At 35.1% G+C, this 10962-nt stretch overlaps 2 protein-coding genes across 3 annotated transcripts; one reads left to right on the forward strand and one right to left on the reverse strand.

Annotated features, from left to right (window-relative positions):
• The first annotated feature begins 434 nt into the window (after nucleotides 1-434).
• Nucleotides 435-5075, forward strand: LOC104115431 (IAA-amino acid hydrolase ILR1-like 4). Of its 2 annotated transcripts, XR_690602.4 has the most exons (6): nucleotides 448-952; nucleotides 1610-1735; nucleotides 3240-3554; nucleotides 4111-4239; nucleotides 4384-4849; nucleotides 4940-5075. XR_690602.4 is itself a non-coding variant. In XM_009626067.4 (5 exons), the coding sequence occupies exons 1-5, from the start codon at nucleotides 593-595 to the stop codon at nucleotides 4789-4791; spliced, it is 1338 nt and encodes a 445-aa protein (XP_009624362.1). In that variant the 5' UTR covers nucleotides 435-592; the 3' UTR covers nucleotides 4792-5075. The 2 variants fall into 2 exon arrangements, 1 of the variants encoding a protein (XP_009624362.1); XM_009626067.4 differs by having other exon boundaries at nucleotides 435-952; nucleotides 4384-5075.
• Nucleotides 5076-6478: 1403 nt separating this feature from the next.
• On the reverse strand, nucleotides 6479-8594 carry LOC104115423 (small ribosomal subunit protein eS30z/eS30y/eS30x). Its single transcript, XM_009626054.4, has 3 exons — nucleotides 8440-8594; nucleotides 8217-8354; nucleotides 6479-6722 (listed from the first exon to the last, which is right to left on the reverse strand). Exons 1-3 carry the CDS (start codon nucleotides 8441-8443, stop codon nucleotides 6676-6678), a joined length of 189 nt encoding a protein of 62 aa, XP_009624349.1. The 5' UTR covers nucleotides 8444-8594; the 3' UTR covers nucleotides 6479-6675.
• Nucleotides 8595-10962: the final 2368 nt, after the last annotated feature.

Consider the following 10962-nt stretch of genomic DNA (forward strand, 5'->3'; position numbering starts at 1 on the left):
TGAATTCATTTTTAGATAAGGAGGAAGTGTCCACTTTGACTTAGTTTGATAAGGAGGAAGTATTGATACTACTATATCTGGTGAATTCAAATTTTCTTCCTCCTACTAAATTGTATACCATATTATTATTTTTTAAGGAAATACAATAATTTGCTATACACATAAAATACAATGAAAATATAATATGATGTAAAGACTTTACTTCCTCCGTATGTGAACAAGGATGATTTCATGCAGCTCAATGCTTGGGAATAGGAAGAGCCTCTCCATATTTAATTTTTTGTTTTGGAGGAAAAATTGTAGGGCTAAATAATTAGGAGGTCGTTGATGTAATTTCACCCGTGTGACCACGGTTGGGCCACATTAGTGTGGTCGTTAGCACCTCTCAAAAATTAAATAAATTAAATAAAAGTTCTCATTTTAACTTTAAGGCAAGATTCTGATTCTCAATCCCAAAATAGCAAGTAAAAAGGGGCAAAAGTACTCCTAGATTCTTTTTCCAACACACAGAAAGTAATCTCAACGAACTTAGACAAAGCCCCTCAATTTCAAGAAACTCAACATTTTTCAAACTCATCCAAATAATCATTTCATGGGTTTCTTGAAATGGGTTCTTGCCTTTTTCAGTCTATGCACATATTTAGCAACTCCCACCTTATCAGATTCTTTATTGAACAAAGAGGAGTTGGCCAATATTTCAACCAATTTCTTGAATTTGGCAAAAAGAACAGACCTTTTTGATTGGATGGTGAAAATTAGGAGGACTATACATGAAAATCCTGAGTTGGGGTTTGAGGAATTTGAGACTAGTAAACTTATCAGAAATGAGCTTGATAAAATGGGAATTTATTACGAGTACCCTGTAGCTGTTACTGGTGTAGTTGGTTTTATTGGTACTGGAAAATCACCTTTTGTAGCTCTTAGAGCTGATATGGATGCTCTTCCTTTGCAGGTTTTTATACCAATTATGCATTTATTTATTCCTTTATTGTCAATTATAGATAGTCTAGGCAAATGATAATATGAGGTACTGCCTTTATTTTATCTATTGATAATTTGTGGTAGAAGTTTGTAGTGATATGCAATTTTTTGCTTTTCCTTTTTTTTTTCCTGAAGGGAGGGGGAAATTATAGAGAGCGGCGGAGCTAGAATTTTCATCAGGAGGGATCGAAATATAAAGAAGTAAACCCCGAAGAAGCCAAGAGTAGTCAATATATCCTATATAAATCATAAAACAAATTTTTTTACCTAGCTACACAATGCAATTCTTGAATACATGTTGCTCCGCCACTGATTATAGATGCACAACTTTAACATGTGCTCCGTCTGCTTCATCCTATATGATATTGTTTTACTAGGCACAGATTTAAAAAGAAAGAAATACTTGTGGTTGTGACACATACCAAAAGTGTCTTTAAAACTTGTAGTTTTAAACATGTTATGGCATTTCTATGGTTGTAAGAGCATCTTATTAAGGGAAAATTAGTAAGTTTGAAGTTAAAGCGTTTATAGATATAGAAGGTGTAATTCTTTTTGGAACAAACTAAAAAGGAAAGAATGTCTTATAAAATGGAGCAAATTGAGTCATTTATTTGTGTTACACGTGCAGGAGGAAGTGGAATGGGAGCACAAGAGTAAAATACCGGGCAAGATGCATGCGTGTGGACATGATGCTCACATTGCTATGCTTCTTGGTGCTGCAAAAATTCTTCAAGAGCGGAGCACTGAGTTACAGGTTCATACTGTAGTTCTCTCCATTAGCTTGGATTCAAGAGTGTTATGTCGTCATTCTATTTGCTATTTGCTGGCTAATTCTAGCAGTCGTTAGTGATTGTGCAGCTAGAAAGGAAAATGTCGATATTCTTTTTTCGGCTTGTTTTCTGTTTATAGAGTAGCGGTTACTTGGGATTGATTAGAGACTCTTTCTTTTTCCTTAGATGATTGTTCTTTGTAAAGAATAATCATTCTTATATGTTAATTTCCACCTGACTTAAGTAACTACCTCTAAAATGCCTTCTATACATATCAATATTTTAATACCCCCTTTTGTTTTTTGTTCTTTTCTCTAAACCACAAGCGACTAGCCATATAATAAGCTATAATTTTTTTATTATCTCTGGCTTGAATAGAGGAGATTGATAGTTTGACACGAGAGACTCTTATAGTTGTGTTGCGTAATGTGCGAAGGCAGGTGCTCGTACGCCAAACCCTTTTGTTTCACAGAAACTTCTAGGGATTTACCGTCCTTCTTATGAAGTAACATTTCTAAGGATTGTGGAGTTATCTTATATTGGAAATTTTGTTGTATATTACCGCTTATAAGTAGCTTATTTTTCTTTTCTATTTTCCATGTGAGACTATGTTCACACACACCCAACAATGTCATGATTCAGGTGGATACATTGCGTAAGTTCAGTAGGTAAGTTTTAGGACAAACAATTGTTTGTGTGCTTACAGACCTAAATAGGGGTAAGAGATTATTTAGCTATGCTTATTTAATAGAAAGATGGTATTGTGAGCGGCATATCTTTTTTATTTATAATCTCTAAACTACGAGAGTTGACATCTCTAGTTCTAGATTCTGAACTAAGGGTTACAACTTGAGTAGTTATTTATGTAGGTTCCTGATATACTAAGATTATGGCTTAACAACTTAGCTTTGTGTGGCCACGAATAAGGAATTTGGAACCAATAACATAAAGGGGTCAAATACATTGTTGGGCAAATTATTTTTTATGATACAGGAAACCTGGACCCTCACGATTTTAGTTGGTCCTTTCACACCTACATACATTTTGTGCCAAATTGTTCCCCATTTCTTTATTTCTGTGATAGTAGAGTTGGCTGTACAAGTTTGTGAAAGGGGACTGCATAAGTGGAATGAGGGTAAGCTGCTCGACTAACAAAAGAGCAGTAGTTGCCCTCAATTACCTTATAGTTTCTTAAATATAAAAGAAGCTATACATCATATATTGTGTTATTTAGTAAGGGTCATTCTGGCCCTTAATTTCTTCATTCGATTGGTTTAGCCCTCTTGTTGCTGTGGCATTTCAAACTGAACTGTCCTTTTAAGTGGACCACGAACTCCTTTGTTCATCGGAAAATGTAGACCGTAGTTAATCATGTTTTTTTGTGTTCCGGGATTACACTGTTGGATCAGCATATATGAATAATCATGGATGTTATCGAAAAAATTGTTGAGTTAGGAGTCAGGGATTGACCGAACTTTTTGATGGCAGGGAACTATTCTTTTGGTTTTTCAGCCAGCTGAGGAGGGAGGTGGAGGAGCAAAGAAAATGCTTGAATCTGGGATACTTGATAATGTTGATGCCATCTTTGGTCTGCATATTTCTGCCACTTGTCCTATTGGCACTGTTACCGCCAATTCTGGCCCTATCATGGCTGGCAGTGGCTTCTTTGAGGCGGTAATAAAGGGGAAAGGTGGTCATGCCGCAATTCCTCAGCACACTATAGATCCAATCTTAGCAGCTTCTAACATTATAGTTAGTTTGCAACATCTTGTTTCACGGGAAGCCAATCCCTTGGATTCACAGGTGCTCTCTCTCCCCCTTCTCTAGTATATGTGAATCCAACACGTGTTCTAGCAATTTTACAAATTTATGCAGCTTATTTGTATGCTCTTACTGCTGCTGATTTGAAGAAAGTTCATAATTCCTTTCCTATCTTTGTTGTCGTAGTAAAAAATTAGCCGAATACACTCTGATTGGCATTTATGTAGAAGTTTTGCTTCCCATTTTGCAAAATGTTCTATTGTTCAGGCAAAGCGGTGCCTCCCCTTTCGAAGTTAGAACATCTGCAGTGCATTTGAATATTTGGAATGGTAACATTTGCATAAATTTTGTATTCATATGCATTTGTCATGTTCAAATACATGGCAAATAGTACAATTTGGGGCATGTCAAGAACGAAAAATGTCAAGACTTCCCAGTTTATTGTGTGAAAAATTGCTTTACCAATCCGCATCCTTCAAATTGACAAGTTATTGCCCATTTATTTCAAATATTACCATGCCTTTTTCATTCTCCAAAGAGATCACCTTGGCCTTTACAACTTATCCACCGATTACCCTAAAGAGGCATGATTTTGCAGGTTGTTACGGTTGGTATGTTCAAAGGTGGTGGTGCATTTAACGTTATACCTGACTCTGTCACAATCGGTGGAACTTTCAGGGCATTCTCAAAAGAAAGTTTCACGCAACTTAAACAGAGAATCGTAGAGGTATATCTTTAATATTAGTATATTTGATTGCCCAAAGTACCATATTATTGCTGAAGGATGTTTCGCACACAAAAAAAATGCTAGAACATAATGAATGGGAAAACCCGATTTGTTGAGTGAAATTCTCCTGGAAACAATTAACAGGTTATCACAAGACAAGCTGCCGTACAAAGGTGCAACGCAACAGTTGACTTTGATACCAAAAATAGGCCGTTTTACCCGGTGACAGTAAATAATAAAGCTTTGCATGAACATTTTCGAGATGTAGCTGCACAGATGCTGGGCAACGACAAGATCATAGAAAAGAAACCCACTATGGGCACAGAAGATTTTTCATTCTTTGCTGAGGCTTTTCCTGGATACTTCTACTTACTTGGAATGGTGGATGAAACTAAAGGACGATTCGAGTCAGGTCACAACCCTTTCTACAGAGTCAATGAAGATGCACTTCCATATGGTGCTGCTTTACATGCATCGTTAGCCACGACTTACCTTCTTGAACGTCAGTTAAAAACAACGACACACGACCGAAACGTTCATGACGAGTTGTAAGGTCCCCAAAGAGTGTAATAACCTCGTGGACCGAGAAGAACTTCTGCTACAGAAACAGGTATAGGTTTTAGACACAGCTGAGCGGAATAGGTTTTTCTTTTTCTTTTACTTAATATGCAAACTCGCTCTAAATTCAAGTTGGTGTTAGGTGTTGGAGCTGGTTTGGTTGATCTTCCAAAAAGGAACGCTCAAATGGCGTTATTGGCGCGAGGTGTATTTTTCTTTTTCCAAATATGATTGATATGAAATTCCATTGCTTATGTAAGGTTAAAAGTTTTTCTCTAGATTTCATTGTCATTACCCGTAGAGACAATTGAACTGCAAACTAGTCGTTTTTGTTTATAAATTGTCTTTCCTGCATAGTGTATTGTTATGCTATTGATGGCAAAGGGTGAAACATCTCCATTACCAGGGGGAAAGCTACATTATCCGAAGGGTGGTCAATAACCACCTTCGTCGAAAAGTACACTATGGATGTAGATAAAATATTAGCTTTTAGAGGTGTATAACATATACTGAACACCTTTTGTCGGAAATTATTTTTCACTTATTTCCAGTTTGAACATCCTGACGAAAATTTCTGGCTTCGCGATCACCTAAAAACACTGTTGCATTTGAAGACAATATGAAGTTTGTTGAACTTGTACTAAATGGTTGTATGGTATGTTCTTCAGAATCCCATCAGAGTTCCTTTCACTTAGAAGAGAGTTAGTTACATGTGATTGAAAAGTGTGCTCGTTGCTGGTTAAAATTCATCGCGTTGATCCCTATAGTTGGCTAGAACAAGTCCAAGACATCTATAATTAGTTATTGGTTTCTTTCCTTTTTTGGTTGAATAGGGGAAGGAAGAATGGGGATAGCCTTTGAGAGACCTCTGCCGCACCATTAGATTACAAGTGATGATGGCCAAGGCCAGTATAATTGACATAGAATGTTGTGCCTGTTTGGTAAAGTTATCCTTTATTTATAATATGCCTCCAACGGTAAGCGTAGGAAGACATGATGCCCTCCTTTGCCTTGGTAATATGAACTTGGTCTACTAAATATACTACTCTCTCTTTAGCCCCATCTGAGAGAGAGCACTATCATCTATAACTTCGACATCTAATCAAATCAACTTCTAGCTTTTAATGTTTGAAGAAGTCATCTCTTTCCCTAATCCAAGTCAACATATAAGCGTTTGTGCAACATAAATTCTTGCAAATGTGATTCAAGAAGTCTAAGGTATCAAGCAAATTATCAACTAAATAAATTTTTAAGGAAGTTATTTCGCACTACATCACCGACTTCATGTGTACCTTGGCATAATCTTAGTATAAGATACTCTCACTAACGTAACTTCAGAATTGTTTTTACTTTGTTGTGTGGTAATTGGCATATCGACCAGTATAACAATAATAGAAAGAAAACATTTAGCTTGATTTGTTTATCTTTACCAAAGGCAGCAGGCGCGTCAGATTGCATAGCAATGATATTCTGAAGAAGAAATTCTAAAGCACAAATTGTGGTTAATAGGATTCCAAATGAAGCCCAATCCAGCATTTCAGAATTACTTCACTGAACTAAAAAAAACATTGCTAGGAGCCACAACCTCTGTAAGGAAACACACATCAAGTCAAGAGGGCAAGTATCAAGGGAATCACTCCCTATGAATCAGAAGTGGCAACCCAATAGCTATAACACAACATTCAAGTCATGAATAAGATGATATAATCAATAAAAGATAGCATGGCTGAAATTCAAATTCTTTCAAAACACCAAACATTCATTGGTCCTGCAAAAACAAGTCATAAACTAGTTTTCCGATTATCAGGTCCCAAAATTAAAATTTACAAACAAAACAAGGTGACAAAATTCTTGAAAAACCACAATGGACGTCCTCATCTACTTCTCTGAGGAGTTAGGCCCTCGTTTCTTCCCGAAACCAACCACTGCAAGCAGACAGAAGCAGAATTCAGTATAATAACACAGTAGAATCCCACTAGTGGGGTCTGGGGAGGGTAGAGTGTACACAGACCTTACCCCTACCCCGGAGGGATAGAGAGGCTGTTTCCGGAGACCCTCGGCTCAGAGACGGAAGCAGAATTCAGTGAGAATATAATTTAAATGTCCAAAAGAGAAGATTCAAAAAAGTTCATTTGCAAAATGAAGCATAGATACAAGCAATCAAACAGGGATATACCACTAACAAATAAAAGTAACCACACCAGAAATATCACATTGCACTGGTACTTAAACTAGCAAAATCTGTTATATTTGAACAATTAATTCACTTGTTTCTTTTAATAGAAATGAAATAGATCTACTGTGTTAAGATCATAAAATGCTGAACAGAAAAATAGACAAGCTCAATTTACACCACAGATGCTTTATCAAATCTGACAACCCCAAAACTTGTCTAGAATGCTTACGATCATAGATTCAGGATTCTGAACAAAAGCTAATGGGTATTGGGGAGATTTAAAGTATGTTAAATTTCAATAGCACATCCATACACCAACATGAGCAGTTTATGTAAAACCCCACACACCTCACTAATACACTACTTTATCATTGTTAAGTAATAAATGAGGTGAAAATGGACATTAATTGACCATGGTTAGATGACTAAAGAGTATGCATCACATGTTATGTTAAATTTCACTAGCACGTTCATACATCAATATGAGCAGTGTATGGTAAAATCTCACCCGCACCACACCAATACAATATTCTATCATTGTTAAGTAATAAACGAGGTGTTATTGACCATGGTTAGATGATAAAAGAGCATGCAGAATACACATGTTATGTTATTACTGGTGTGATGTGAAAACCATGTGCGAGTAAGTGCTTACTGACATACATAAAATTTGTACATTTGACACATACATACTTTCTGTGCATCATTATTTGTCACTTTATCTACAGTTATCAACAGTTTTATTCTGTTTTATGATTTGCATACTAATGGACGTGTGTGTACCTACTAATATATACTCATGTTAACCTATTTCATATACATTTACGTAAGCAAATGAAACCAGAGAAACTAAACTACATTGGGGACAAAATTACTAGGACTGTGCACGCTTAAATATATTACTCCATCCATTTAAATTTAGATGATCGCTTATCAAGAGTCAAACTGTATGAATTTGACCAACATTTTAAAATGTATTTTTTTATCATATTGACACGAGGAAAGTTGCAATTTACAGTACTTTTCATATAGTTTTTGAATACCTACATTGCAATTTTAAAATACTGAGTTGAACTAATCCAATTTAGCTTTAAAGTTTAGTTAGATTGACTCTCAATAAAAAAATGTGTCATCTAAATTGAAACAAGGGGAGTATTAACTTTTTCAATTACAAATATAGTTAGAGACGAAAACAGTATTTATATCCATAAAGTGATATTAAAGAACGAAAACATATGTGTACCGGCAGTAACAAATCGCCTGTTGTATTGCATGCGCTTGTGAGCGCGTCCGCGTGGCTTCTTCTTCTTATCTTGCTTAGCAACCTTAGGAGTTTGCCCTCTCACTTTCCCGGCACGAGCTAATGATCCGTGTACCTTACCTACAATCAATAAATCCAAGCTACAAAATTAATCCTTAATAAATTGCAAATGAAGAGAGAAATAGTGAAGAACAACTAAGCTTACCCATGGCTGATTTGGGAGTCGCCGGTCGCCGTAGAAATTTGGAGTGTTTGGAGCTGCGAAGGTTAGAAATACTAGGGTTAGGGCTTTTGGAGATTAGTAAGGATTATAAATGTGGAGCTGTTAAGGCCTGAAACTGTGCTGGGCTTCGGAGTTGAAATTTGGGCCTTAGGAGAAGAAACGTGGGCCATATGCAGAAAGTCCTCATATTGCACAACTTTACAACAATAACTTGCATAATTTTAGAATGTGGTTTAATTATTTCTCTTTTGTTTTTTAATAAACTGCGCATTTCATTCATCTCCAATACATTGAGCCGAGGGAGTATAGATAAACTAGCTAACTCCCTAGATCACCCTTGTAAGACAGCAAATGCCAACTTTTTACAAATGAGAAGTAAATACATATGTGAAGCATTACACAAGCTATGTGCTTGAAAGAAGGAGATCCAACCTATTCAAAAAAAGTACTATCAGGAAATATATCCCTACTGTTCAAGACTGCATGGTCAAGGAGGATCAAAGGTAATGCATGTTCTCTTTAGTCTAGTCTTTCGAAATACCGGCAAGTCCCATCTATCCATGTTCATGAAACCCTTGACTTGAGGAGGAAGGTCAAAAAACACTTGAAACAATTGGGAATGAGGGATAGAGTGACTGATAAATGCAAGCTTGTCTGCGACTTGATTTTCCTCTCTATAACAGTGATTAAGAGAGAATCTGAACTGATCCATGAATTTCTCATAAGATTTTCAAAAAGGAATCTTTAAACTGTATTCCAAAAGGTCTACAAATTGCAAGAGAAACAAAAAAGAGAGTCATTTGCTAAATAGTTTTTTCAGAAAAATAGATAAATGGCAAAAAAAATTGGATTATCTATCTATATCTATCTATCTATCTATATCTATTTGTACTATATTAAAAGCACAAAGGCACTTAGCGATATGTCGTTTGCCTTTTTTACCCTTTAAAAATATAGTTCACATTGGACAAAATAGTCATAGTCATTTAGAACTTTAAAATCAATATTTAGAACTTTAATATTATATTTTCAATATTTAAAATTTTAAAATCAATTAGAAATGTTGCTACTAAAATTTTCCATATTTGAACTACTATGTAGTAACTCCAAATATTTAGAACTTTAAATCAATTAAATTTGTACCTTATATAAACAAAATTGTGTTAAACTTTATGTATTGTCCCGTGAAACTATTACAAAATTTTGGGTTGTAATTGCAAAGCACGTCTACAATTCATAAACGGAAAATTAGATGCCTCGCATGTTCAAGAGTTAATGCTCTAAAAATCCCCCTTAAACTATTATATTTTTGTCAGTTTTTTATTTAAACTATTCGGTGTCCCCAAGATCCTTCTGAACAATATTGTCGCTCATATTAAAAAAACCTCGTCACTGACCTGGCAAAACATGTGTAGATACTCGCTTGGGAGCGCATGGTAGCCGAAACAAAACCATCAAAATGGCCCACCTAACAGAAAATAATAGTTAATTAGTCTAACCCTCTTTCAAATTTATTTTTTTAATAAATATTCATCTTATTTCAGTTATATCCATATTTCTTCCTCACATTTTACCATTTTTTCTTATTTTTCACCTCTCTTCTTTGTTTTTCACCTTCTTCTTCAATTTTAACCTTTTTTCTTCAGTTATCCATATGGGTTTCCTCTAGAAAAATTTCTCCCTCTCTTGTTTCCTCTGAAATTATTTATTCTCTTCTCTTTCTTGTTTTAGTCTTCTTTCATGTCTTACACATATTGTTGAAAGAATACCAATTTAAATCTTCTTATTAAACTCAACACTTTGTAAAGAACAAAGTTGAATTTCTTAAACCTTCTTTATCTACCATGGAATTAGAGAATGTAATTGCTGGGCAATTAATTTTTTATTTGCAAAATTTTATTTTGTGTAATTTTTTTTATGTAATATAAGATGACTTTTAAGAAATACAACACTATATGGCTTTATTTATATTTTAACGGTGCTACAGAGTGAATATAAATAATGACTTATCAATTGGAGTCTAGCATAAAGCACAACCACAATTAAACCTAAAATTAACACAGTATATTAGATATTATTTTGGCCAAAACTCCTAGAATTAATCAATCATTCGATAGTAATACATCATGAGTAAACTATATAAAAACTTTGTACAAACTATAAGTTAATATAATTAGACATGCGTACCATTAAAGTCCAACATGAGATTTTAATATGTAGGGGAATATAGTTTAGGGAGATTTTGGGGACACCGGATAGTTTAAGTAGGTAACTGACAAAAAGATGATGGTTTATGCTGGTTTTAGGTTGAGTTAAATAGCCACGTATAGTGCTAGATAGCATATTTTTTAGACAATTAGGAGTGTGTACTAGATGCACCTCGAAGAATGCAATGAGGGGGTTTTAATATGAAGGACAATATAGTTCAGGAGGTTTTCGGGGACACAGAATAATTTAAGTAGAAAACTGACAAAACAAAATTGTGGTTCTTAGTAACTTTTCCAA

The sequence above is a fragment of the Nicotiana tomentosiformis genome, chromosome 6 (assembly GCF_000390325.3).
Source record: "Nicotiana tomentosiformis chromosome 6, ASM39032v3, whole genome shotgun sequence".
Taxonomy (NCBI): domain Eukaryota; kingdom Viridiplantae; phylum Streptophyta; class Magnoliopsida; order Solanales; family Solanaceae; genus Nicotiana; species Nicotiana tomentosiformis.

Excerpts from the sequence above, each read along its gene's own strand:
- LOC104115431 (XM_009626067.4), top strand. The coding sequence starts at position 593 with ATGGGTTTCTTGAAATGGGTTCTTGCCTTTTTCAGTCTATGCACATAT. Across the intron at positions 953-1,609 it reads TGGATGCTCTTCCTTTGCAG|GAGGAAGTGGAATGGGAGCA; the intron begins GTTTTTATACCA and ends TTACACGTGCAG. Across the intron at positions 4,240-4,383 it reads TTAAACAGAGAATCGTAGAG|GTTATCACAAGACAAGCTGC; the intron begins GTATATCTTTAA and ends AACAATTAACAG.
- LOC104115423 (XM_009626054.4), bottom strand. Across the intron at positions 6,723-8,216 it reads CAGGCGATTTGTTACTGCCG|TGGTTGGTTTCGGGAAGAAA; the intron begins GTACACATATGT and ends GTCTGCTTGCAG.